This window comes from Lithobates pipiens, unplaced genomic scaffold, assembly GCF_037356315.1.
Source record: "Lithobates pipiens isolate NorthernLeopardFrog02 unplaced genomic scaffold, aLitPip1_a1.2 Scaffold_23, whole genome shotgun sequence".
In the NCBI taxonomy this organism is placed as follows: Eukaryota; Metazoa; Chordata; class Amphibia; order Anura; family Ranidae; genus Lithobates; species Lithobates pipiens.
Genome location: NW_027507785.1, coordinates 289,720,648 through 289,745,024, shown reverse-complemented (window position 1 = coordinate 289,745,024; position 24,377 = coordinate 289,720,648). Strand labels below are relative to the sequence as shown.

Genomic DNA, 24,377 nt, shown 5'->3' with positions numbered 1-24,377 from the left:
ACACCTTGGACTGTCTATTTGCCAAAAAAGGGGTCATTAGGGGGGTATTTGTACTGTCCTTGCTTTTTGGGCCCCAGAAATGAGGTAGGTTGTCAGTACATCAGGATTGATCGATTTTCAGATAAATACCATAGGTTGTAGACTCTATAACTTTCACACTGATTTATTTAAAAAATACACTGATTTGGGTTATTTTCACCAAAGAAATGTAGTGGAATACATTTTGACCAAAATTTACAATTATTTATTTGTAAAATTTTATAACAGAAACAAATAAATATGCATTTTTTTTTTTCAAAATGTTAATTATTTTCTTTTTATTTAGCAAAAAGTAAAAAAAAAACAGTTGTGATTAAATACCACTAAAAGAAAGCTCTAGTTGTGTGAACAAATCTAATTGTGTAACTTTTACCTTGCTACAGGAATACACTCAAGTAGCAAACAAAGGTGCACAAAGGTTCCTCCATGCGGTGCCAGGGAAAGGTTTGTCACAATTTATTGTCCTGCCAACATCTGTCAGAGGAGAGGATGTGTCTGATCTCCATGACACGGAGCCGAAGACTGGCAACACTTTGGAGGAGTTTACTACAGACTTTACTACTGTACAGAAAGGGATCAGCCTGACAGATGTGGGTATAAAACTCCTGGCACTGCTGGGGTGTAAATTAAAGTAAATACTTATTTACAACATTTTGTAAGAGGAACTAAGAAAAACTTTTTTTTGTTCCCCAAATTTTTGGTATTATTTATCTGTTTAGCAAAAAAGAAAACACTCAGTGGTGATTAAATACCACCAAAAGAAAGCTTTATCTGTCTCAAAAAAAACTATACAAATTTCATTTGGGTACAGTGTTGCATGACCGCGCAGTTGTCATTCAAACAGAGCTGAAATCTGAAATTAGATGCAGGCGCTGCTGTTCAGCTGACAATTGCCCCCCCTTTGCTCCTTAATTTTTCCCATGGAGCAAATTTTAGCTGGTTGATCAGGAATAACTCCATGAATGGCCAGCTTAAGCCCAGGTTCACACATGTGTGAACACAGACATCACATGTGATTCGCACCCGCACTGCGGTGCCAATTGCCTGCGATGTCTGTGCAATGCGAGTTCTGCTGAACTCGCATTGGATTTGCAGGAAATTAGTGCAGGGACCCTTCACGAGAATCAGATCGTATGGGTGTTCTCACATATGCGATCTGATTCCTGTGTGAGTTCGCACTGCGATCTGTGAACCGATCAGCGGGTATCATCAGAGGCGTAACTAGAACCTTCAGTGCCCCGGTGCAAGAAACAGTGAAGGGCCCCCCTGACCCCCACCTGGGGCCCTTTCCTTTGGGTTCCTCTGCCCCCCACCCCCTCTTCAGGGGCTTGTAATTCAGCCTTCTCTGGATCCCCTTCCCCCATGACTGGTGTATGGCTCAGCAAAAGTTCCTGAGGCAGGGGCATGGCGAGCTAGACACAGTGAATAGACCTGGTTGCAGGGCCTGGATAGGAGGGGCAGCAGGGTTGACGTACAGAGGAACTGTCACCCCCACGACCCCTCCTATCCAGGTGCAAAGGGGAGCCCATGGGCCCCCTGGAGCATGGGGCCGGGTCAAAATTGAGACCCCTGAGACCCCTATAGCTACGCCCCTGGGTATCATTAACATTGTATTGATGCCCACAATGGTTTGCAGAGGACAGTGTAAACTGCTTGTAGGAGAGATGCGATGTGGCAATCGGCATTGGAATCGAGCTGGTTCCCGCATCGCATACAGTGGTGTGAAAAAGTGTTTGCCCCCTTCCTCATTTCCTGTTCCTTTGCATGTTTGTCACACTTAAGTGTTTCGGAACATCAAACCAATTTAAACAATAGTCAAGGACAACACAAGTAAACACAAAATGCAATTTGTAAATGAAGGTGTTTATTATTAAAGGTGAAAAAAAATCCAAACCATCATGGCCCTGTGTGAAAAAGTGATTTCCCCCCTTGTTAAAACATACTATAACTGTGGTTGTCCACACCTGAGTTCAATTTCTCTAGCCACACCCAGGCCTGATTATTGCCACACCTGTTCACAATCAAGGCATCACTTAAATAGGAGCTGCTTGACACAGTAAGGTCCACCAGAAGATCCTTAAAAGCTACACATCATGCCGAGACCCAAAGAAATTCAGGAACAATTGAGAAAGAAAGTAATTGAGATCTATCAGTCTGGAAAGGGTTATAAAGCCATTTCCAAAGCTTTGGGAATCCAGCGAACCACAGTGAGAGCCATTATCCACAAATGGCGAAGACATGGAACAGTGGTGAACCTTCCCAGGAGTGGCTGGCCGCCCAAAATTACCCCAAGAGCGCAGCGACGACTCATCCAAGAGGTCACAAAAGACCCCACAACAACGTCCAAGGAACTGCAGGCCTCACTTGCCTCAGTTAAGGTCAGCGTTCATGCCTCCACCATCAGGAAAAGACTGGGCAAAAATGGCCTGCATGGCAGAGTTCCAAGGAGAAAACCACTGCTGAGCAAAAAGAACATCAAAGCTCGTCTCAATTTCTCCACAACACATCTTGATGATCCCCAAGACTTTTGGGACAACATTCTGTGGACCGATGAGACAAAAGTGGAACTCTTTGGAAGGTGTGTGTCCAAGTATATCTGGCGTAGAAGGAACACTGCATCCTGAAGGAGAATGTCCGACCATCTGTTCGTGTACTCAAGCTGAAACGAACTTGGGTTCTGCAGCAGGACAATGATCCTAAACACACCAGCAAGTCCACCACGGAATGGCTGAAGAAAAACAAAATGAAGACTTTGGAGTGTCCTAGCCAAAGTCCTGACCTGAATCCTATTGAGATGTTGTGGTATGACCTTAAAAAGGCCGTTCATGCTCGAAAACCCTCTAATGTAACTGAATTAGGACAATTCTGCAAAGATGAGTGGGCCAAAATTCCTCCAGGACGCTGTAAAAGCCTCATTGCACGTTATCGCAAACGCTTGGTTGCAGTTGTTGCTGCTAAGGGTGGCCCAACCAGTTATTAGGTTTAGGGGGCAATCACTTTTTCACACAGGGCCATGAGGGTTTGGATTTTTTTTCACCTTTAATAATAAACACCTTCATTTACAAATTGCATTTTGTGTTTACTTGTGTTGTCCTTGACTATTGTTTAAATTGGTTTGATGTTCCGAAACACTTAAGTGTGACAAACATGCAAAGGAACAGGAAATGAGGAAGGGGGCAAACACTTTTTCACACCACTGTATATGTGAACCTAGCATAAAGCTGGCCATACACTATACAATTTTCTTATTCAATTTTCTTTAGATTGACCTTCAACTAAGGAATGCAAGGGCCTGCCTGATTGCATTCAAATTGAAAGTGTTTCGGTTTGACCTAATATTACGGTATATGGTTTTGGTAAATCTAAAGGAAAATTGTACAAGAAAATTGTATAAGAAAATTGTATAATGTATGGCCAGCCTTAGGCTAAACCCTTTTTTTATGGTTTGTACAATAAAATTTTATCATCTTGATTTTGATATCACTACGAATTTTTAATAGTAATAATATGAACAATAATGTTGCGCTTATGCAGAAGAACCATCAAAAGAGCCAAAAGTCACTGTTTGTAGAATTTTTTATTTAGGAACATATTTAATATTACATTATATAACAAAAACAAAACAAAAGAAACTTCTACATAGCACGCAGACTGTATCGCCGAAACGGCTTTACAAAATGAGCCCTCCCCCTGCTGGATGTGGAGAGAAAAGGTTAAATTGGGTACCAGGCCTGGTTACTGACTTTCTGTAGAAGATGCAGAAAACAAACTCATGACGTAACGCTGAACAGTACGACATTAATGGAAAGTGCTGTAATATACATTGAGATCCAGCGCAAGCCGGAGATGAGTGATAAAAAATATATATTTATATTTATATATGTACCTTTCCAACAATAAGCAAGCATTCATGGACCTTTACAATGTTAAAGGAGAACTCAACTTAACAGGGCTGGGTGAAGGAGGGTGAAGAAGAAAGCTTAGTGTATGTATATGACTCCACTCTATGTCCCAGTCCCATCAGGTTTCCATTTCAAAGTATTGCATTGTGCACTTCCAGGTCCCACAATCCTTCAGTACCCTCTATCATACCCTCCAACATTTTGAGATGGGAATGAGGGACACCTACTAACAAAGTAGGTTTCCCTTGTAGGCATAGGACACGCCCCCCTGACACACACCCTTAAAGCAGAATTAACCCAAAAAAGGTTAGTCCACAAGGACTTTTTTTTTGCCACTCCTATTCCTTTATATTGGCTTTTAACATTTACAAATGCAGCAATTTTGAATTTAGATGAAAGGTTTAGCACTAGGAAACACTGTTTGAAAGATAAAAAGTGCATTTTATATACAACTATATAGATCAGACCAAAATAATGGACACATGAGGAGGAAAGAGAGACAGAGGGACATTGCTCCAAATCAGGGACAGTCCCTCGAAATCAAGGACAGTTGGGAGCTATGCCCTCTACCTGTGCTAAGTGTCAAACCGATAAAATCCTATGGCAAATTCCCAACACTTATGGAGTGAGAAGGAGAAAGGTGGGAGCTAGATGTGCAGGTTTTCTAATTTGAAGGATGAGCAAACTTAAAACAAAATATACATTTTCAGTAGAACTATTAAAAGAAAAAATACTAGAATAGGCATATGTAAAAGAACCCACATTTACATCGAAAGAAAATTGACATCTAGGTAAGTTTGCAAGTCAGCAGGAAATTTTAGGCTAAAGAGGGCCTTCACTCTCTTGATCCACTTTGCAGAGTTTCCTCCTTCCCCCATACTTTTCTGCAATCAGACATTTGCATGTTTTAAAATTATTTTAAAATTAAAATTATGCATAGAATGCATTGAGTACCAGTTATGTTATTAAAGAACATTATGGAATTGTGTATTTACTTATATAAAATAGGACAGTGTATGCTTATTGTTACAACACATTGCACTGTTTACTTTTTTCATTTTCTTTTTTTCATTTATTAAAATGTCACAAAATGGCATTTCTTTCAACTCTATGCACTGCAGCGTATTGTCACGCATTGTATTGCAATGACATGCAGCTCTGTGTATTGCGCTGTTTAGAAATGAAGACATGCCGTATTCTTAAACAGCGTACACCAAAGTATGTGTATGGTGTTGACAATGCTGATGAACACAACTCAACGCCCCTCGTGTGAACAGGCCCTAAGGTCAGAAAAAAAACACAAAAACAGAGTAAGGTAAGCTCGAACCTGTGTATTATGATTTGTTTACTTTTGTTTTTTTTTGCCCAAATATCTACAAGAAAATGGCTGCCAGCATTTTATCCGGTTACCTTGTGAAATGCCTTGACTTCTGCCTAAAGAACAGCTACTTTTGGTACAACCGCAATTACTACTTTGAAAAAAACGGGTGTTGCAATGGGGGCCAAATTTCCTCCAAGTGTGGCAGGCCTCTTCATGGCGCAATGGGAAGAAGAGAGAGTATTCTCCAATCTGCCTGAGGGCCTGTTCACCTATAGAAGATATATCAATGATATTTGCATCTTGTGGAGAGGTAACCAAGAACAGCTATCTAATTTCCGTCAAGATCTTAACACAAACTATAGGAATATCAAGCTTACTTGGGAAATTAGTGACAAAAAGATCACATTTTTAGATCTAGACAAAGCCCTTTTTTCTAGAACCCACTTTAAGAATGTGGATAGAAATAGTTATTTACCTCTCGAGAGCTGTCATCACAAGAACTGGTTGTATAACATACCAAAAGGACAACTTATGCGCCTAAGACGAAACTGTACCCATAAAGATCCAAGCAGAAAATATGGGTCGAAGATTCATAGAGAAAGGCTACGACAATAAATTCATTAGTAAGAAAATTGCAAAAGTGGCAGATATGGACCGCAATAGACTAATGAGAGACAAACCGAAACACGAAACCACAAAAGACATGATACCATTTTTGACTAAAGCACTCAACATCTGCAGGATATTCTCCCTAGTCTCCCAAAATTAGTTTACAGAAGAGCCCCCACTATTCGTGACAAAATTGTGAAAAACAATTGTGAAAAATTGTGAAAAACATCCCTGACCCACCCGGAAGAGGCTTGACCCTTTTTACCGGAAACGATGCTATGCGTGCGTCAAAACAAAACGCCCAAATGAAAAGAAAAATCAGTTTACATCTACCAGCACAGGAAATACATACGAAATTAAAGAATTCATCTGCTGTAATACAGAAGGAGCTGTCTACGCCTTGGAATGTAGTTGCGGGCTACAGTATATAGGTTGGACAAAAAGACCTCTGAAAATTCGTATAAAGGAACATGTACAAAATATAATCCAAGGCTTTGACTAACACAGTGTATCGAAACATTTCACCACTCACCACAACAAAGACCCCACGCAATTGAAATTCTGGATAATAGAACCCTATGTGAAACACTGGCGGGGGGAGGGGGCATAAAATTAGAACACTTAGCCAACTAGAATCTAAGTGGATATTCACATTGTACACTTTTGCACCCCAGGGTCTTAATATAGAATTTTATCTTAACTGTTTTATTAATGATGCATGATCTCTTATTCCTACTCTCTTACCACATTATTGTTCCTCTCTCCTCCCTATTTATGTGATTTAGATCATGTGCAATTCACTCGCCAATGCCATTTTCGGTGTACGTGTATTTTTTTATCTGCTATATCTCCATTTACCCATATTCTCCTACTGGAATTTTTTAAATGGTCATTGTGTGTTTTTACCTCTCTCTAGTAACACACTCAGCTGCTTTTATTTAATATTTCGCTTTCTAGTATACATATATCTTTTAATCCATTGCTTTTAACATATCCCATTTATTCTTTTAATATGTTCTCTTCAACCTGCCATTAGTTTTATTCAGCATATATCACCATCCTATTATTAATATGTTAAGCTTGAACCTGTGTATTATGATTTGTTTACTTTTTTTTTTGGCCAATTATCTACAATAAAATGGCCACCAGCATTTTTTCCGGCCTTTAAGCCACTAGAAAATGGCCGCCGACATCTATCCTGCCTTTGAGCCACTAGAAAATGGCTGCCGAACAGATGTTTACATCATGTTTTGTAAATATATACTTGAAAATGGCCGCTGGCTGACTTCCGGAGCCATGGGAAAATGGCCACCGGTTTACTTCCGGCGACTGTATCTACATTAAATGGCCACTAAATGACAACTAAAATGCTTAAATCTGTGTATTATGATCTGTTTACTTTTTTTTTTTTGGCCAAATATCTACAAGAAAATGGGTGCCAGCCTTTTTCCGGCCTATGAGCCACTAGAAAATGTCAGTCAAATGTATGTTTACATCATGTTTGGTAAAGATCTACTTGAAAATGGCTGCAGGCTGACTTCCAGAGCCACGGGACAATGACAGCTAAATGACAATTAAAACACACATAAAAAGACACTTCCCAATGCCTCTAGTTATCCCCTGATGAAGTCATGTGACAGTGACAAAAACATGCGGGAACACGAGGCACCGGAAGTGACGTGGGCGAGCTTGCAGCTCGTTTGTTATATGCCTGTTTGATACTTCTTATTGTGAGTACCTTGATTTTTACTGTTTTGTCAATAAATATTTGGAAATACTACATTATTGTGCATCCCTCTATACATCCACTCATGCCCCATTGTGAGGTTCATTAGATGCGGACACACCAAGGACAATAGGGGGACTCTGATTCCAGACTAGAGACATACACCAGTGGAGGTAAGGTAAGGGTACATCTATACATCACTCTGCGCAGGAACCAGGAAGTCACCTATCACTTTAACCAGGAAGTCACATTATCACTTTATGCCAGAGAATTGTCACCAGTACCAGCCCTTTGACTAGTCAGACATCTGATAAAGCAGGGGGTGTCCAACTTGCATCCCAAGATGGCTTTGAATGTGGCCAACATAAAATCGTAAAACGTACTGTAAAATGTTGATTTCTTTTTTTGTAAAAATGGGTTTACACTTTGCAAACAAATGCGGCCAAAGAAAAATTAGATTGTGTCTCTTTACTTTTTTTTTTTTTTTTTTGCTTTACTCCTTCAGATCTACCCCTTATATTTAGTGCCACTGCACTTCCAAGTGCACTTGCTGTGCTAAGTGGATCAAAAGAAAATCTGAACTGAGATAGATGGTCAGTTTTGAGAGTTCCTCTTCTCAGAAAACATTCTTCCATTGTAGACATTGCTTGAATGGTCAAACTTTGAGGGTTTTTTAGAGTACCTTAAGAAGAAATATTATTTTTCCATCCCAGATATGTCAGTAAATACAATGAGGAGGGAATATGGCCCAAGCCAATAGGTCTCAGTCAATAGACAATCAATAGGGTATCTTTCTTCTCCAAAGATGTGATCACTGCCCATTACTTTCAGTTGGGAGCATAGACTGGTGGAGGCTTCTGCTGTGTTTGGAGTCCATTGTGTCATTGTCTTTTGACAAGCTGTCTGGGCTTGGCGCACCATCTAATATGTTTTCGCAACTTGACTTTGAGGAAAGTATGTCTTGGAGGAGATGATGGACCATGCCATTATCTTTACTTATTTTGCTCCTTTGGTTGCCTTCTTCCTCTTGGTCATCGAGAAGTTTGGCTAGGAAGTTAATATATTTCATAGCCAGATGTAATATTTCACTCTTGCTGAGCTTTTTATCTGGAGGGTGAGTGGGAACGAGCTTGCGGAGTTCAGAAAAAGCCCCATTCACATTCTGCTGCCTCCATCTTTCCTGATTGTTTGTGAAGATACGACGGGTCACCTTTGTCTGAGGACCTCCTGGAAAAAAAATGTAAATATCTTAAGAAAAGATCAAATTATGGGCATGTGTCCATCTAACTATCAGATCCCAATGTAACTAAGGATAAACCCTTAACTTAGCATTCAGATATTACACAATTAAATTAATTATAGGCAGTGGTGGCAGCACACAGGTGCATATTAACTGTGGCACATTTGCAGAGAGTTCATTATGCTTTCTATGGGACAATTTTGAAAGTACTGGTGACCTTCTTGCAGTGCTATAACTACAGAGACATAGAGGGCATTATTTCTTAATGTGTATGTCTAGACAAAATAAAAATATATGTAGTACACCTCTGCAATGCATGCATCACTTTTCCACTTCTTTAAAAAAAAAAAAAATGACTACAAGTACAGAAAAATGGCTGTTGAACCTGCCAGAAAATAAAATACTGTCAACAACACTACTACAGCTGGTCAATCTACCGGGCTCAGAGTTATAATGATGCAATAGGTGGTAATGCCTCCTCTAAATTCATTAAGCGGCCTCCCTTGCTCCCAAGCATTGCTAATGCTGATATCATTTCCATATACAGAATTTCTCCCATAGTGAGGGTGCCCAACACTTAGGTCCAGATCCAGAAAAATCATTTTTATTTATATAGCATGCAGTGGCGGAATTATCAGGGTCGCAACAGTCGCAGTTGCGACTGGGCCCTGGAATTCCATCACTGTGGGGGGGCCCCGGCGTGGTTGCTATCCACAGGGCTGTGAGTGGAGAGTGTGTCTCTCATGTAACAGCAACACAGAGACACCGGGATTGGAGTTTCATTTTCCCTCGTCCTCTCTCGCACGGGACACAAAAACACACAGCTGATCTGCTCCCCCTTCGGCCCCCCCTCCCCTCCTCTCCTGTTTTCTCCGCGGAAGCTTGTTAGCTTCACATCTGAATGCCCGCGGAGAACACAGGAGAGGAGGGGAGGGGGGGCCGAAGGGGGAGCAGATCAGCTGTGTGTTTTTGTGTCCCGTGCGAGAGAGGACGAGGGAAAATGAAACTCCAATCCCGGTGTCTCTGCGCTGCTATTACATGACAGACACGCTCTCCACTCACAGCTGTGCTGACCCCTCTCCAGTGTGTGTATAGACTCAGGAAGATCCCACCGCCCATCAACATCATAGAGCTGCTGATCGCTGCCTCCCCCCAGGTGCGGGGGGGGGGGGGGGTACAGAGATCTGCTGGGGGCCAAGGTGCACAGCGGAGTCCAGCAAGGTACAGAGAAACCTCTTTAAGGGGGGTGACTGTCTAGGAACCCTAAAGTAAGGGGGGCTCTCTGGGGACCCTAAAGTAAGGGGGGGTATCTGGGGATCCTGATGTCCAGTACCACCGCCACCCCTCCTCCAGTACCACCACCGCCACCGTGCCACCCATCTTCAGTACCACCGTCACCCACCTCCAGGAACACCAACCTCCCCCCCTCCAGTACCACCGCCACCGCATCTCTAGTACCACTACCATGCCACCCACCTCCAGTACCACCGCCACCCCTCTCCAGGACCACCATGCCTCTCCAGTACCATCGCCACCCTCCTCCAGTACCACCACCCACCCTCCAGTACCACCACCACCACCCACCTCCAGTACCACCGCCACCCACCTCCAGTACCACCATCCCCCTCCAGTACCACCGCCACCCCTCTCCAGGACCACCATCCCCCTCCAGTACCACCACCACCCACCTCCAGGACCGCCACCCCCCTCCAGTACCACCAACCCTCTCCAGGACCACCATCCCTCTCCAGTACCACCGCCACCCCCCTCCAGTACCACCACTGCACTGGTGACACAGGTTTCACTGGTGGGGGGGCCTTCCTGATTTCTTGCGCCGGGGCCCGGGGCCCTGAGGTTTCTAGTTACGCCTCTGATAGCATAGGGAAGGGTATGAGCCTCTTTGTGTTTTTATTGATGTTTGTATCCTTATAGAGGAGATTTCCCCTCATTTCTGGTTCCAGTGACAGTGGGTTTGTGGGACAGGGAATTATGGGAAAGAGGCAGAGACAGCACTAAAAACAATTTTTTTTTAGTACAGTAGAAAAAGGTTTTAATTGTGGTTTCTGCCTTCATATCTTAAATGCCCTTTATAAGCACTATCTGGTGCCAGCCCTGTCATACCCTTTTATAATTATATAGTTATTTTGTTGGATAAAGTAATGTAGAACAAAGAAATCCCACATCTTTAGATAACAACCTTTTCCATGTTTATACAGTAAGCACAAATAAAATTGGTAGCTATGGATTATGGCACTTTACCAGTCTTTTTCTTGCCCGTACATACTTACATGTCCACTAGTGGCCCCCGTTGTCCAGTTCCAACCCTAGCCCTCTTTCCTCCCAGGCGGGGCCTGTGCTCCAGTTGCTGAGTAACGAGATGCAGCACTGCTCCTCTTCTCAGCTAGTTTTCCAGATGCCTGGCAATCAGACGCAGCCTTCCAGCCCCACACAGCAGATGAAGAACTTGTACCTTGATTTTTGTGGTAGTGTTTTTCTGCTGACCAAGTCCATCTGTGGCACTAGCTTTGCTTGCTTGTTCCTGTTACTGACCTGTGCTACATTATTAAATCCTTCTACAGTACTGTCTGCTGCCTGCTGTGACCTTTACTATGTTTATTAGATACTTCTGTCTGCTGCCTGCCCTGACCTTTGTTACATTACTGAATGCCTGTATTCCCTGCTGCCTGCACTGACCTTTGCTATGTGTTGGTTGAACTGGATGTCTTTTTTCAACCAGATTAAAAACTATGTTCAATGGACACTTCTCCTGTCTGCTGTTCATCCCAACTTTTGTTACATTACCAAATTCCTCTTCTGTCTGCTGCCTACCCCGACCTTTGCTATGTTTATTGGAATACCTCCCCTGTCTGCTTTGCAAAACATTGCATCCTCTGCCAGACTCATCATTTTACACATCTGGGAGTGTCAGATGCCTGTCCAGCACATTGTGGTTCCATCCTCTGATTCCTACATCACTACAGGCCACACTATTGTAGTGGGCATTGAAGGCTAGAGACATGCTGAAAAGTAGGGAGTATACTGACTCTTTTAGTACTCTTTTATTGCAGGGATCTATCAATTGTATTTGTTTAGTCAACCATTACCAAATCCCTCTTCTTTCTGCTGCCTGCCTGTGTTTGAGTGCTCCCCACTCTTGATGAAGGAGCACAGGGGCATTGTTATTCTAGTGGATGGGGGGTGTTAGATGGACTAAGGCCCCTTTCACAGTTTTTCAGGTGGACCTGATCAGAAGGTCCATGCATTCCTATGGACAGTCTAGTTTAAATTGACTTGTGTTCATTTATACCGGTCTACCTCTGGGTCCAATCCGTTCCACTAAAAAAAAAAAAAAAAATGGAAGGGGATCTGTCCTCTTCCATTTAGGTGGATCAGATTGGAGGGTAGTTGGGTGCAAACCGACAGAGGCGTAAGGAATACCTATAGAGCTTAGAGCAGGCCAGGCTCTGTCCATGTCTGCTCTGTTGTAAAACAGACACAGATGTGTCATCCACTCCCTCTGTTCTGATCAACAAGGGATCTGTGAGCCGACCCCCTGCTGATCAGAGCAGAATATGCTCTATGTGAAAATGCCTAACAGATTTAGACATAGTAAACAAATTGAAGTTGAAATCCAGGTCATACTGCAGTTGCGTAAGCAGATACAGCAACAATCTGTTTGAACTTTTGGGATAAAGGTTTTAGATGAGCTGATCATTGTAAGCACCCCTGTCAGTGGTAAATGGTTTGTCTTAACACTCGAACTAGCTACATTTGCAGGACAGTTGAAAAACAACAGACTTACTGGCCAAAACACAAGGAGAAAATAAAGGAAAGAAAGCCTAAACAAAGAAAACAAATGCAACCACCACCTCTAAGAATTGGTAAGCTGCAATATAATCAATGTTTGCTAATGGGTTTAAGCCAATCATACACACATACCATTTTTTCCTTTAGCCGGTTGCCAGCATGGATGGGCAAATCTCCCACTACTGGCTATTGTATTCTAACTGTTGTTGCCACCAGCTCTAAAAATGACCCGAACAGTTCCTGCCTTTTATTGGATTGGATGCAGGCACTGCTGTTCAGCTGACAATTTTCCATCTGGCTCCTTCATTTTTCAATTAAAAGATTTCAGGTGGGAAGGTGCCGAAAGGACTACTCATGGAGCAAATTTTATCTGGTTGATCAGGAACCAACTGAAATTCACACCGTGTATGGATATCTTTAGACTAAACCATTTTCTTTTAAAGTAATCCTCCAGTACGACAAAGTTATATCATCTTGATTATTATATCACTACGAATTTTAATAGTAATAATATGAACAATAATGTTGCGCCCACGCAGAAGAACCATCAAAAGAGCCAAAGGTCACTGTTTGTAGAATTTTTTTATTTAGGAACATTTTTAATATTACATTATATAACAAAAACAAAAATAAAAAAAAACCTTCTACATAGTACATAGACTGTATCACCGAAATGGCTTTACAAAGTGAGCCCTTTCCCTGCTGCATGTGGAGAGAAAAGGTTAAATTGGGTACCGGGCCTGGTTACTGACTTTCTGCAAAAAATGCAGAAAACAAACTCATGACGTAAAACTGAAAAGTACGACATTAATGGAAAATGCTGTAATATACATTGAAATCCAGCGCAAGCTGGAGATGAGTGATAAAAAATATATAGTTATATATATGTATATATTTATATATGTACCTTTCCAACAATAAGCAAGCATTCAGGCGACCTTTACAATGTTAAAGGAGAACTCAACTTTACAGGGTTGATTGAAGGATGACGAAGAAGTAAGCTTAAGCCTCATGCACACGATCATATTTTCCGCAGACAAAACCTCAGACTTTTGTCCAAAGGCATGTGCCTGGATTTTGTCTTGCATACAAATGGCAAGGAATTTTCGGCCAACAAATACAAATGTAGTGATGTACTACATTGTTTTTCAGCTCTTTAGCACCGCCCTTTGGGCTCCTTCTGCTAGTTTGGAAAGTGTTGATTCGCACTTTTCATTTAGCACTTTTCAGTTTGCAATTTCAATGCGTGCTTTTCAGTAAGTTTCTGAACAGCCCTTCGTCACCCAGACATGTTGCGGAATCGGAGGAGATAATGTGTTATTTATTATTGGCCTTGGAGTTATTGCTTTGACCCAAGCCCAGTCCAGGAACAGGAGGAGGAGGAGTACTTGGACCAAAAATTGGTTGCTTTATTAATCGTGACCAATTATATGATATGCCTTTGCTGTGGGAGCTCCAAGAGAATAATCCAGAGGTTTTCAGAATTATCTCCGGAGGACAAACCCCTGCTTTCATCAACTCTTGGCATTGTTGACCCCCTGTATTAAGAAGCAGGAGACATACATGAGGCTTTTATTCTATTTTTTGGTTGAATAATAATGATTTGATTTGTTATATTTTCTATATTTTTGGATGCATTGAATGAACTTTTTGGTTAAGTTCTATTGACAGATAGCATGTCTAATTTTATTTGTTTTCTTTTTTTAATGCACAATAAAAAAATTGTGGAGAATAATACTTGGCAATGTGTTTTACTTTAAATGACAGTTTGGGAGTAGGCAGTTACATTTTAAAAAATACAATGTAAAATTGACAAGGAACACCAACATAGATGTATCTTGCAGAAAACAAACTCATGACTTAACACTGAACAGTACAACATTAATGGAAAATGCTGTAATATACATCGAAATCCAGCGCAAGCCAAAGATGAGTGATAAAAAAAAAAATATATATATATATATATATATATATATATGTATGTGTGTGTGTGTGTGTGTGTGTGTACCTTTCCAACAATAAGCATGCATTCAGGCAATGTAAAATACAATCTTTTACAAGGTTAAAGGAGAAGACAACTTTACAGGGTTGATTGAAGGAGGATGAAGAATTAAGCTTAAGCCTCATACACACGATTGGATTTTCCGCAGACAAAACCTCGGAATAATGTCCGAAGGCGTGTCTGGATTTTTTCTTGCTTACAAACGGCAAAAATTGTCGGCCAACAAACTCGAACATAGTGACATACTATGTGGTTTTTCAGCTCTTTAGTGCCACCCTTTAGGCTCCTTCTTTTCATTTAGCGCTTTCCATTTCACGCTTTTCAGTTTCTGAATGCCCGTTCGTCAACCAGACAAGTTGCGGGATCGGAGGCGATAACATGTTATTTATTATTGGCCTTGGAGTTATTGCTTTGACCCAAGTCCAGTCCAGGAACAGGAGGAAGAGAAATTCTTGGACCAAAAATTGGTTGCTTTATTAATTGTGACCAATTATGTCATATGCCTTTTCTGTAGGAGCTCCAGGAGAATAATCCAGATGTTTTTTCGGAATTATCTTCAGATGAAGGACCCCATCTTTCACCAACTCTTGGCATTGTTGACCCCCATATTAAGAATCAGGACACTTACATGAATCTTTTATTTTATTTTTTGGTTGAATAATGATTTGATTTGGTATATTTTCTATATTTTTGGATGCATAGAATGCACTTTTTGGTTAAGTTCTATTGGCAGATAGCATGTCTAATTTTATTTGTTTTCTTTTTTTAATGCATACAATTGTGTAGAATAATATTTGGCTATGTGTTTAACTTCAAATTACAGTTTGGGAGTAGGCAGTTACATTTAAAAAAAATACAATGTAAAATTGACAAGGGGCAGCAACATAGTTGTATCTTTGATCTTAAAAACTACGAGATAATGGTGTTGTGGTAACTTACCCAAAAAAAAAAAAAGCATAATAATATTATTTTTGATATCACTAGAAAAAAAAGCCTTTGAAAAATTGTTTGCAATAACTCGATAAGTATCACCAGCAAAGCAGCTTCATTATTGTCCCATTAATATCAAGGAGAATTGTGCGCTGCATTTCAAGATTTCATAATTTGCCATGTCACAAATGTCAATTCTCCATTATGAACGCTAGTTTACAAGACCGACCGCTTCTGGCTCGTCCTTGCTTCCAAGCATGCGTGTTTGTACTTTGGACTTTTGTCCAACGGACTTGTGTACAAACGCGTGGAAAATCCGACAACAGACATTTGTCTGCGGAAAAATTTGAAGCCTGCCATCCAACATTTGTCCACGGAAAATCCGACAACATTTGTCCAATGGAACGTAAAACGGTCGGATTTTCCTCCAACAGCCTGTCATCACACAATTCCCATCGGAAAATCCGATCGTGTGTACGAGGTGTATAAATATGACTCCACTCTATGTCCCAGTTCCATTTCACAGTATTGCATTGTGCACTTCCAGGTCCCACAAAACTTCAGTACTCTCTACCTGTGCCAAGTGTCATACCAATAGAATCCTACGGCAAATTCCCAACACTTATGGAGTGAGACTGAAAAAATGGGGGGTAGATGTGCTGGTTTTCTGATTTAAAGGACTAGCAAACCTAACGCAAAAAATAATTACAGTAGAACTATTAAAAAAGGGGCTGAGACATACTGTATATAAAATAACCCACATTTATATAGCAAAAAGAATGATATACTGTATAGGTAAGTTTGCTATAATAGCTAACATTTTGCTATATTTGGAAATTTTAGGCCAAAGCAGGCCTTCACTCTCTCGATCCACTTTGCAGAGTTTCCTCCTTCCCCCTCCTTTTCCACTATCGGACAGTTACATTTTTTTCATTACCCACAAATATCCACACTTCCAGGTTTAATGAGAATGGCGTAACTCAACAAGCCCACTGCGTCCTGAGATGTACATCACGCATCCAGGGAGACTTCATGGGAAATCTGCTGCGTATTGAAGCCGGTCCCCTGATGATGCGCATGCGCAGCGGCATGGCAGCAAGGTGCCAGCTTGAAATCCAGGAAGAGATAGTCATATTCCAGATGACGTCAGAAAGGAAGGGGGTGGCGCAGGACATGGTGAGCAGCAGTAAAGCTGTTACTGCAGAGCATCTCAGTAATTGCTGGGCATGTGAGTATGTTTATGAAGGACAATCCAGCAAAAAAGGTAAGATGGGATATAAAAAAATAAAAAGGGGGGGGGGGACTTTCTCTTTACAGTGACTCCTTCAGCACAGGGCGATTTGGATGTAAAACATACTTGCATAAGACTGCATATGCTTACATTTCTGACTGCCACTTCTGGGAGTGTGAATAACCTGCTCCCCCACTGCTTCCTGTGGTTTCTCCTGCTGACTTGTACATCACTACAGGACAGAATGACAGGAGAAACCACAGCAACCGTGTGGAGGGGGGGAGAAGGGGGATATACAACCCATCCACCCAGTTGAATATTTGCAAAGGACAGTGAGCGGTGAAGCAGCAGATTTTCAAGAAACAACAGGTGACCAGAAAGGTACAAAGTACAAGAAAGGTACAGGCTTTTTTTTTTTGTATGGTATCTGATATATACAAATGGCTCGGCACTGACAGGGTCACTTTAAAGAATCACAAAATTTTAAATTAAAAATGATATTTTCTTAAACAGCTATGAATCGCATCTTTAATAATATATATATATAAGAGTTTCAAAATCAGGTAAGAAATGCAGATATTTGACATTTACGTAGCTTTGTAGTAGCTGCCATTTTTGGTGAAAGGAAGCACCAGAATGACAGCTGATCAAATATATTTTAAGTGACATCAGAAAGTCAGCTTGATGCAGGAAGACGGACCCCCAATGTAATAACTTCATTTTACATTTCTTCTGCTTTATCTTCTGACTCAAAGATACATTTATCTAGGAAAGTTATTGAAGACAGAAGACTGTTTTACAAGGTCAACACAGAGAAAATGGAAAGTATGCTGGACCCCAAGCTGTAAGGACCCCTAGAGTGATAGTCACTGCCTCTGCTTAATGATGGCTTTAAGGTGAACTCCAGGCAAATAGATGAATACATAGGAAAACACATGGCATACACTATATTACCACCATGCAGGACGCCTGCATTTACAGGCACATGAACTTTAATGGCCTCCCAGTCTTAGTCCATAGGGTTCAATATTGAGTCGGCTCATCCTCATCCTTTGCAGCTATAACTCTTGTGGGAAAGCTGTCCCACAAGGTTTAGGAGTGTGTCCATGGGAATGTTTGACCATTCCTCCAAAAGCACATTTGTAAGGTCAGGCACTGATGTGGACAAGAAGGCCTGCTCGCAGCCTACGCTCTAATTCATCGCAAATGTGTTCTATCGGGTTGAGGACAGGACTCTGTGCAGGCCAGTCAAGTTCCTCCACCCCAAACTTGCTCATACATGTCTTTATGGACCTTGCTTCGTGCACAGTTATGTTAGAACTGGAAGGGGCCATCCCCAAACTGTTCCCACAAAGTTGGGAGCATGAAAGTGTCCAAGATATCTTGGTATGCTGACGCCTTAAGAGTTCCTATCACTGGAACTAAGGGGCCAAGCCCAACCCCTGAAAAACAATGCCACACCATAATCCTCCCTCCACCACAAGATTTGGACCAGTGCACAAAGCAAGGTCCATAAAGACATGGATGAGTGAGTTTTGGGTGGAGGAACTGGCCTGCACAGATTCCTGATCTCAACCCGTTAGAACACCTTTGGGATGAATTAGAGCGCAGACTGTGAGCCAGGCTTTCACGTCCAACATCAGTGCCTGACCTCACAAATGTGCTTCTGGAAGAATGGTCAGACATTCCCATAGACACACTCCTAAACCTTGTGGACAACCTTCCCAGAAGAGTTGAAGCTGTTATAGCTGTAAAGGGTGGGCCAACTAAATATTGAACCCTACGGACTAAGACTGGGATGCCTTTAAAATTCATGTGCGTGTAAAGGCAGGCGTCCCAATACTTTTTGTAATATAGTGTATATGGAAGCTATACAATTTGAAAAACAAATAAAATCATGCTGGTCTGACTTCAAACTCACTGATGAGAGTTCTCCTTTAACATGTGGTTAGGAAGAAAACTGTTTTGGGACATCATTTTAAAGGCTGATGTACCTTTAATACCAAATATACAACATTTCACAGAGTAATCCTTTGTAGCCATAGATCATTATTACAGAAGTAGACATTTTTTTGGCAAACAAGATTCCTGTTTAATTACACAAGTGTCTAAGGAGAGTTTTTCTCCCACTTTAGAACATATTGGGTTTACCTATTTTGCCCATTTAATTATGCCCTATGAAGTGGCACCTGTACTGAGAAAATTGGATGACCACCACCGCTATCCTTCCTCTTATGCTGATTCAATGGCTTCAGTGCTTTCTCAGTAGCTCACCCATTAATGTTTGAAGACGCATAGCTCTGCTTTACTAGGACTTTGCTTAATTAATTTTTGTTCTGGGTCAATGATTGAAAGAGCACTGCCTGGCAACCAGCATTTTCAGAAGCAGCAATAGCAGCTTACATAGTTCTCCCGGTATAGGTTTCTTTCAACATTTATATTATTTAAGGGCATTATTGAATTGTGCATTTAAAATAAGACAGTGTATAGATGGCCTCACTCTTAAACCTAAAATGTCTAAAATGTCATGTTTTTTGTGCTAAAAAATCCTTAGAGCCCATCAACACACCTATGCAAGCGTTGTGACGCCAATTTTTTTCACTAGTGTGCATTGTGAAGGGTGGCGTGATGCATTGTTACAAGATATTTTACTGTTTTAATTTTTTTTTCATTTATCGAAATTTAACAAAATGACATTTCATTTAACTCTATGCACTGCAGCTTATTGTGATGCATTGTGACATTTGTGTATGGTGTTGACAATGCTGATCCCTCTGTCTCCCTTTTTTAAAGAGTTAGCAACCTATGTAGACCATTGCGTTAGCAAATTCTGAATACAGGATTGAAAGAATTATCTCTAAAAAGCATGAAAAGGCATGAAATGTATGGGGTTGGCAAATGACTTAAATATGTTACACTGGAAAAATCCAAATAGTAGACCACCAATGTCAACCATGAGGTTCTGCTAGATAAGACATCTTTTGAAAAGAGTATTGGCTAATTGGAGATTGCCTGAATAATTTATCACAGTAGTTTTGGAAAGTATATAACAGCAAATGATAAAATGAGTGAATAATAAAGAATTAATTTTCCCATGAATGAATTTTTTTCCAAATATTATGCCCAGTACCTTCACAGAGACCAACTGGCACCGCATGTTAAAAATGTAAATGCAATTGTACAATTTCAATATGTAACCAAAATATCAATGTCTTTATATTCCTAAGAAAGGAAAAGAACACGAGACTCTGCTATTTTGGTAGGTTTGATGACTGCCATAAAACCCAAGGAAGTTGTAAACTTGAGCTGGGGTCGCTCTTGAAAAACAAAGAAGGGACTATACAAAGGCAATTGGAAACATTTTAGGTCACTTTAAAAGAAAGCGAAAAGTAAAACCAGTCCTTTCACCCACAGCATTGGCCTTTATCTTCTTCCTTTGGATTGGTTATTTTAAGCAATAACACCATTTGGGGCGATTTACGAAAACTGGAACACTTAGAATCTTGTGCAGCTCTGCATGGTAGGCTGGTAGCCAATCAGTTTCTAACTTCAGCTTGTTCATTTAAAGTGGTTGTAAACCCTTACAACCAACTTTTACCTACAGGTAAGCCTAGATTAAGGCTTACCTGTAGGTCCAAGAAATATCTCCTAAACCTACACAGTTTAGGATATATTTGCCGAAAGACAGGCACCGCTGTCTACGGCGCATTCGCCGTAGACAGAGGTGCGCAGGCGCACTGAGCGCGCCGCTGTCAACGGCGATATGCCGCGAGTGGCGGCTCCCGTGCTCATGCGCAGGAGTGACGTCATCGCGGCTTCGCGGAATGACAGCGGCAGAGCAGCGAGACCCACCGAGAAGATGGACGCTCCGGACTACAGGGGACAGCGGTGACTTCGCTGGCTCCTGTGTCAGGTAAGTGACACATAATGGACTACTATGCGATGCATAGTAGTCCATTATGCTTTACCTTTGCAGGGAAACAAAGAGGAAATAAACTCATCAGGGTTTACTTCCTCTTTAAGCTTTGACATAAATCTGGAACCTGATTGGTTTCTATGCAGCGCTCCATCAGATTTTGCACTCTCCAGTTTTAGTAAATCTCCTCCCATATTTTTAAGCACTAGCTTGTATAAATGAATTTAGGAAGCACGCAAATAATATGTAGCATCTAGAATTCGGCTGGCATCAATTTTGAGTCAATGATTAAACACAAATTCAGGTTGGTTACTATTGCTTACTGTATTTTGCACATTGGTTTTAACCCCATGCAATGCAGACAGCAATGACATTGCATTTTGGAGCTAAATGCTTTCATCTGATTGGCGTCTATGGGTTGCAGGAAACAAATGGTCCTTGCACTGTCCTATCTTGCTTAATAATATAGTACAAAATGTAGTGGTGTCCCTTTTTAGAGCAGTTTTCAACAATCTAAGACTAAATGAAACCTGATGTCTTATTGGCTGCTACATGTTACCCACGCCTGCTTTTTGCATATGCCCAAATATGTCTTCATCAAAGCAACACCACCCATGGTACCAAATGGCACTGCAGTTTGTAAAATTGTATATAATACTGTATGTTACTCATGGTTCTACACATTGTGTGGCCATATTACATTATGCTGGTCTATCATAAATAATAACAAAAACTTTTGTATAATGAACAAGTAAAACCAGTGTATATATACTGTACCTTCTTCCCAATAGGTATCACATAAAAATATTTCCATTATATAGTCTTATAGGGTCCCAAATCCCTTAACTTTAATCACCAGAGATGCTTTGTAAGAAGAGTCCCAACGTGAATATAAGATTAGCTTCTTTAACAGCTAACTTACCATTTTAAAAAACAAGCCTTTCTCATTTTCACCTGCAAATAGTATTTTGTATTAAATTAAAAACTAGTTGTGTAGCTCATTTGGTCTGCGAGCTGTCTGTACTTGTCAAAACATGGAACATTGTCCTTGGTATTTAATTTAGCTCCCTAATTGCATATACAGCAATATCAAACTGCTACATGTTTAGAGAGTGTGGGCAAACCCTCAAAAGAAAATCTGAACTGAGAAAAGATGACCAGTTATGAGAGTTTCTCTCCTCAGAAAACAATCTTCCACTGTAGACATTGCTTGAGTGGTCAAACTTTGAGGGGTTTTTAGAGTACCTTAAGAAGAAATATTGTTTTTCTATCCCAGATATATCAATAAACACAGTAAGAAGGGAATATGGCCCAAGCCAACAGGTCTCAGTCAATAGGGTTTCTTTCTTCAAGGTGTCATCACTGCCCATTACTTTCAATTGGGAGTATAGACTGGTTGAGGCTTCTGCTGTGTTTGGAGTCCATTGTGTCATGATCTTTTGGTGCACCATCCAATGAGTTTCCGCAACTTGAGTTTGGGGAAAGTATTTCTTGGAGGAGATCTTGTTGGACCATGCCATTATCTTTACTTATTTTGCTCCTTTGGTTGCCTTCTTCCTCTTGGTCATCGAGAAGTTTGGCTAGGAAGTTAATATATTTCATAGCCAGGTGTAATATTTCACTCTTGTTGAGCTTTTTATCTGGAGGGTGAGTGGGAATGAGCTTGCGGAGCTCAGCAAAAGCCCCATTCACATTCTGCTGCCTCCATCTTTCCTGACTCTTTGTGCAGATACGACGGACCATCTTTGTCTGAGGACGTCCTGGAAAAAAAATATGAATATCTTAAGAAAAGATCAAATTATGGGCATGTGCCCATCTAACTATCAGATCCCAATGCAACTAAGGAGAAACCCTTAACTTCTTTAACTTCTTTGGTTTAAAATTCATGGTGGATATCTTGTCATGTGAGGTAATGGACAAAAACCTCAGTCCCAGGCGTTTCTTGTACAAGGACAGCTTGTGCATTAAATGTGTTGACCCCCTTAGCCTTCAGATATTAAACAATTCAATTAATAATAGGCAGTGATGGCAGCATCACAGGTGCATATTAACTGTGGCACATTTGCATAGAGTTCTTTGTGCTTTTTTTCTATGGGACAATTATGAGAGTACTGGTGACTTTCTTGCAGTGGTCTAACTACAGAGGTATAGAGGATATTATTTCTTAATATGTATGTTTATACAAAATAAAAACATATGTAGCATACCTCTGCAATGCATAAATACTTCTCCACTTCTCAGAAAAAAAGTAAAGAAAGTAAAGTACTGTAAAGTAAAGAAAAAAGTACAGAAAAATAGCTGTTGGTCCTGCCAGAACATAAAATACTGTCATCAACACTACTACTGCTGTTCAATCTACAAGGCTCAGCGTTATTATGATGCAATAGGTGGCAATGCCTCCTCTAAAGTAATTAAGTGGCCTCCCTTGCTAGTCAAGCATTGCTATGCTAATGCTAATAGCATTTCCATATACAGAATCTCTCCCATAGTAAGGGTGCCCACCACTTAAATCCAGATTCAGAAAAATAATTTTTGTTCTTTTTCAGTTTTTTTTATTGATGTTTGTATCCTTATTGAGATATCCCTCATTTCCGGTTCCAGTGGCAAGAAGTTCTTTTTTTAGTACAGTAGAAAAAGTCTGAACTTCTGTAAGGTTTTAATTGTGGTTTCTGCCTTCATGTCTTAAATGCCCTCTCTAAGCACTGTCTAGTATCTTTTTATAATTATATGGTTATCTAGTTGGATAAAGTCTTGGAGAACATAGAACTCAGTCAGGAAACAAGCAATGTGTTAATCCTGCATCCTTTAGAAAAAAATGTTTTCATGTGTATACAGTAAGCAAAAATATGATTGGTAGCTATAGTTTTTGGAACTTTGCCAGTCTTTTTCTTGTATATAATTACATATCCACTAGTGGCCCCCATTGTCCAGTTCCAACCCTAGCCCTCAGTTGCTGAATAATGAGATGCAGTACGGCTCCTCCTCTCAGCTAGCTTTCCAGGTGCCTGGCAACGAGACACAGCCTTCCAGCCCCATACAGCAATTGATCAACTTGTACCTCTATTTTTGTGATAGTGTTTTTCTGCAGACCAAGTGTATCTGTGGCTTTGCTTGCTTGTTCCTGTTACTGGCCTTTGCTATTTTATTAAATCCCTCTGCTGTCTGCTGCCTGCTGTGACCTTTACTATGTTTATTAGATACTTTTTCTGTCTGCTGCCTGCCCTGACCTTTGCTATGTGTTGGTTGAACTGGATGGTGTCTTTTTTCAACCAGATTAACTATGTAACTATGTTCAATGGACACTTCTCCTATCTGCTGTTCATCCCAACATTACCAAATCCCTCTTCTGTCTGCTGCCTGCCCCGATCTTTGCTATGTTTATTGGATACTTCCCCTGTCTGCTTTGCAAAACACTGCATCCTCTGCCAGACTCATCATTTTACACTTCTGGGAGTGTCAGATGCCTGTGCTCCCTGCAGCACACTGTGGTTCCATCCTCTGATTCCTACATCACTACAGGCCACAATATTGTAGTGGGTACTGAAGGCTGGAGACATGCTGAAAAGTAGGGAGGTAGGAGACACAGATCACCAAAGAGGTGAGTATACTACCTCTTTTATTGCAGGGATCTGTCAATTTCTATTTGTTTAGTCA

General features: G+C 40.9%; 1 protein-coding gene across 3 annotated transcripts in view; it reads right to left on the bottom strand.

The window, feature by feature from the left end:
* Positions 1 to 3,597: 3,597 nt before the first annotated feature.
* The window catches only part of TAL1 (TAL bHLH transcription factor 1, erythroid differentiation factor), a 57,029-nt gene continuing 36,249 nt past the window's right edge, over positions 3,598 to 24,377 (bottom strand). For 2 of the 3 annotated variants that reach the window (XM_077450296.1, XM_077450297.1), the window contains exon 4: positions 13,208 to 22,483. In XM_077450296.1, coding sequence (XP_077306422.1) covers positions 22,083 to 22,483 — 401 coding nt within the window. In that variant the 3' untranslated portion in view covers positions 13,208 to 22,082. Of the gene's footprint in view, positions 8,825 to 13,207; positions 22,484 to 24,377 lie in introns of those variants that run through there. The other variant, XM_077450295.1, reaches the window with a different exon arrangement.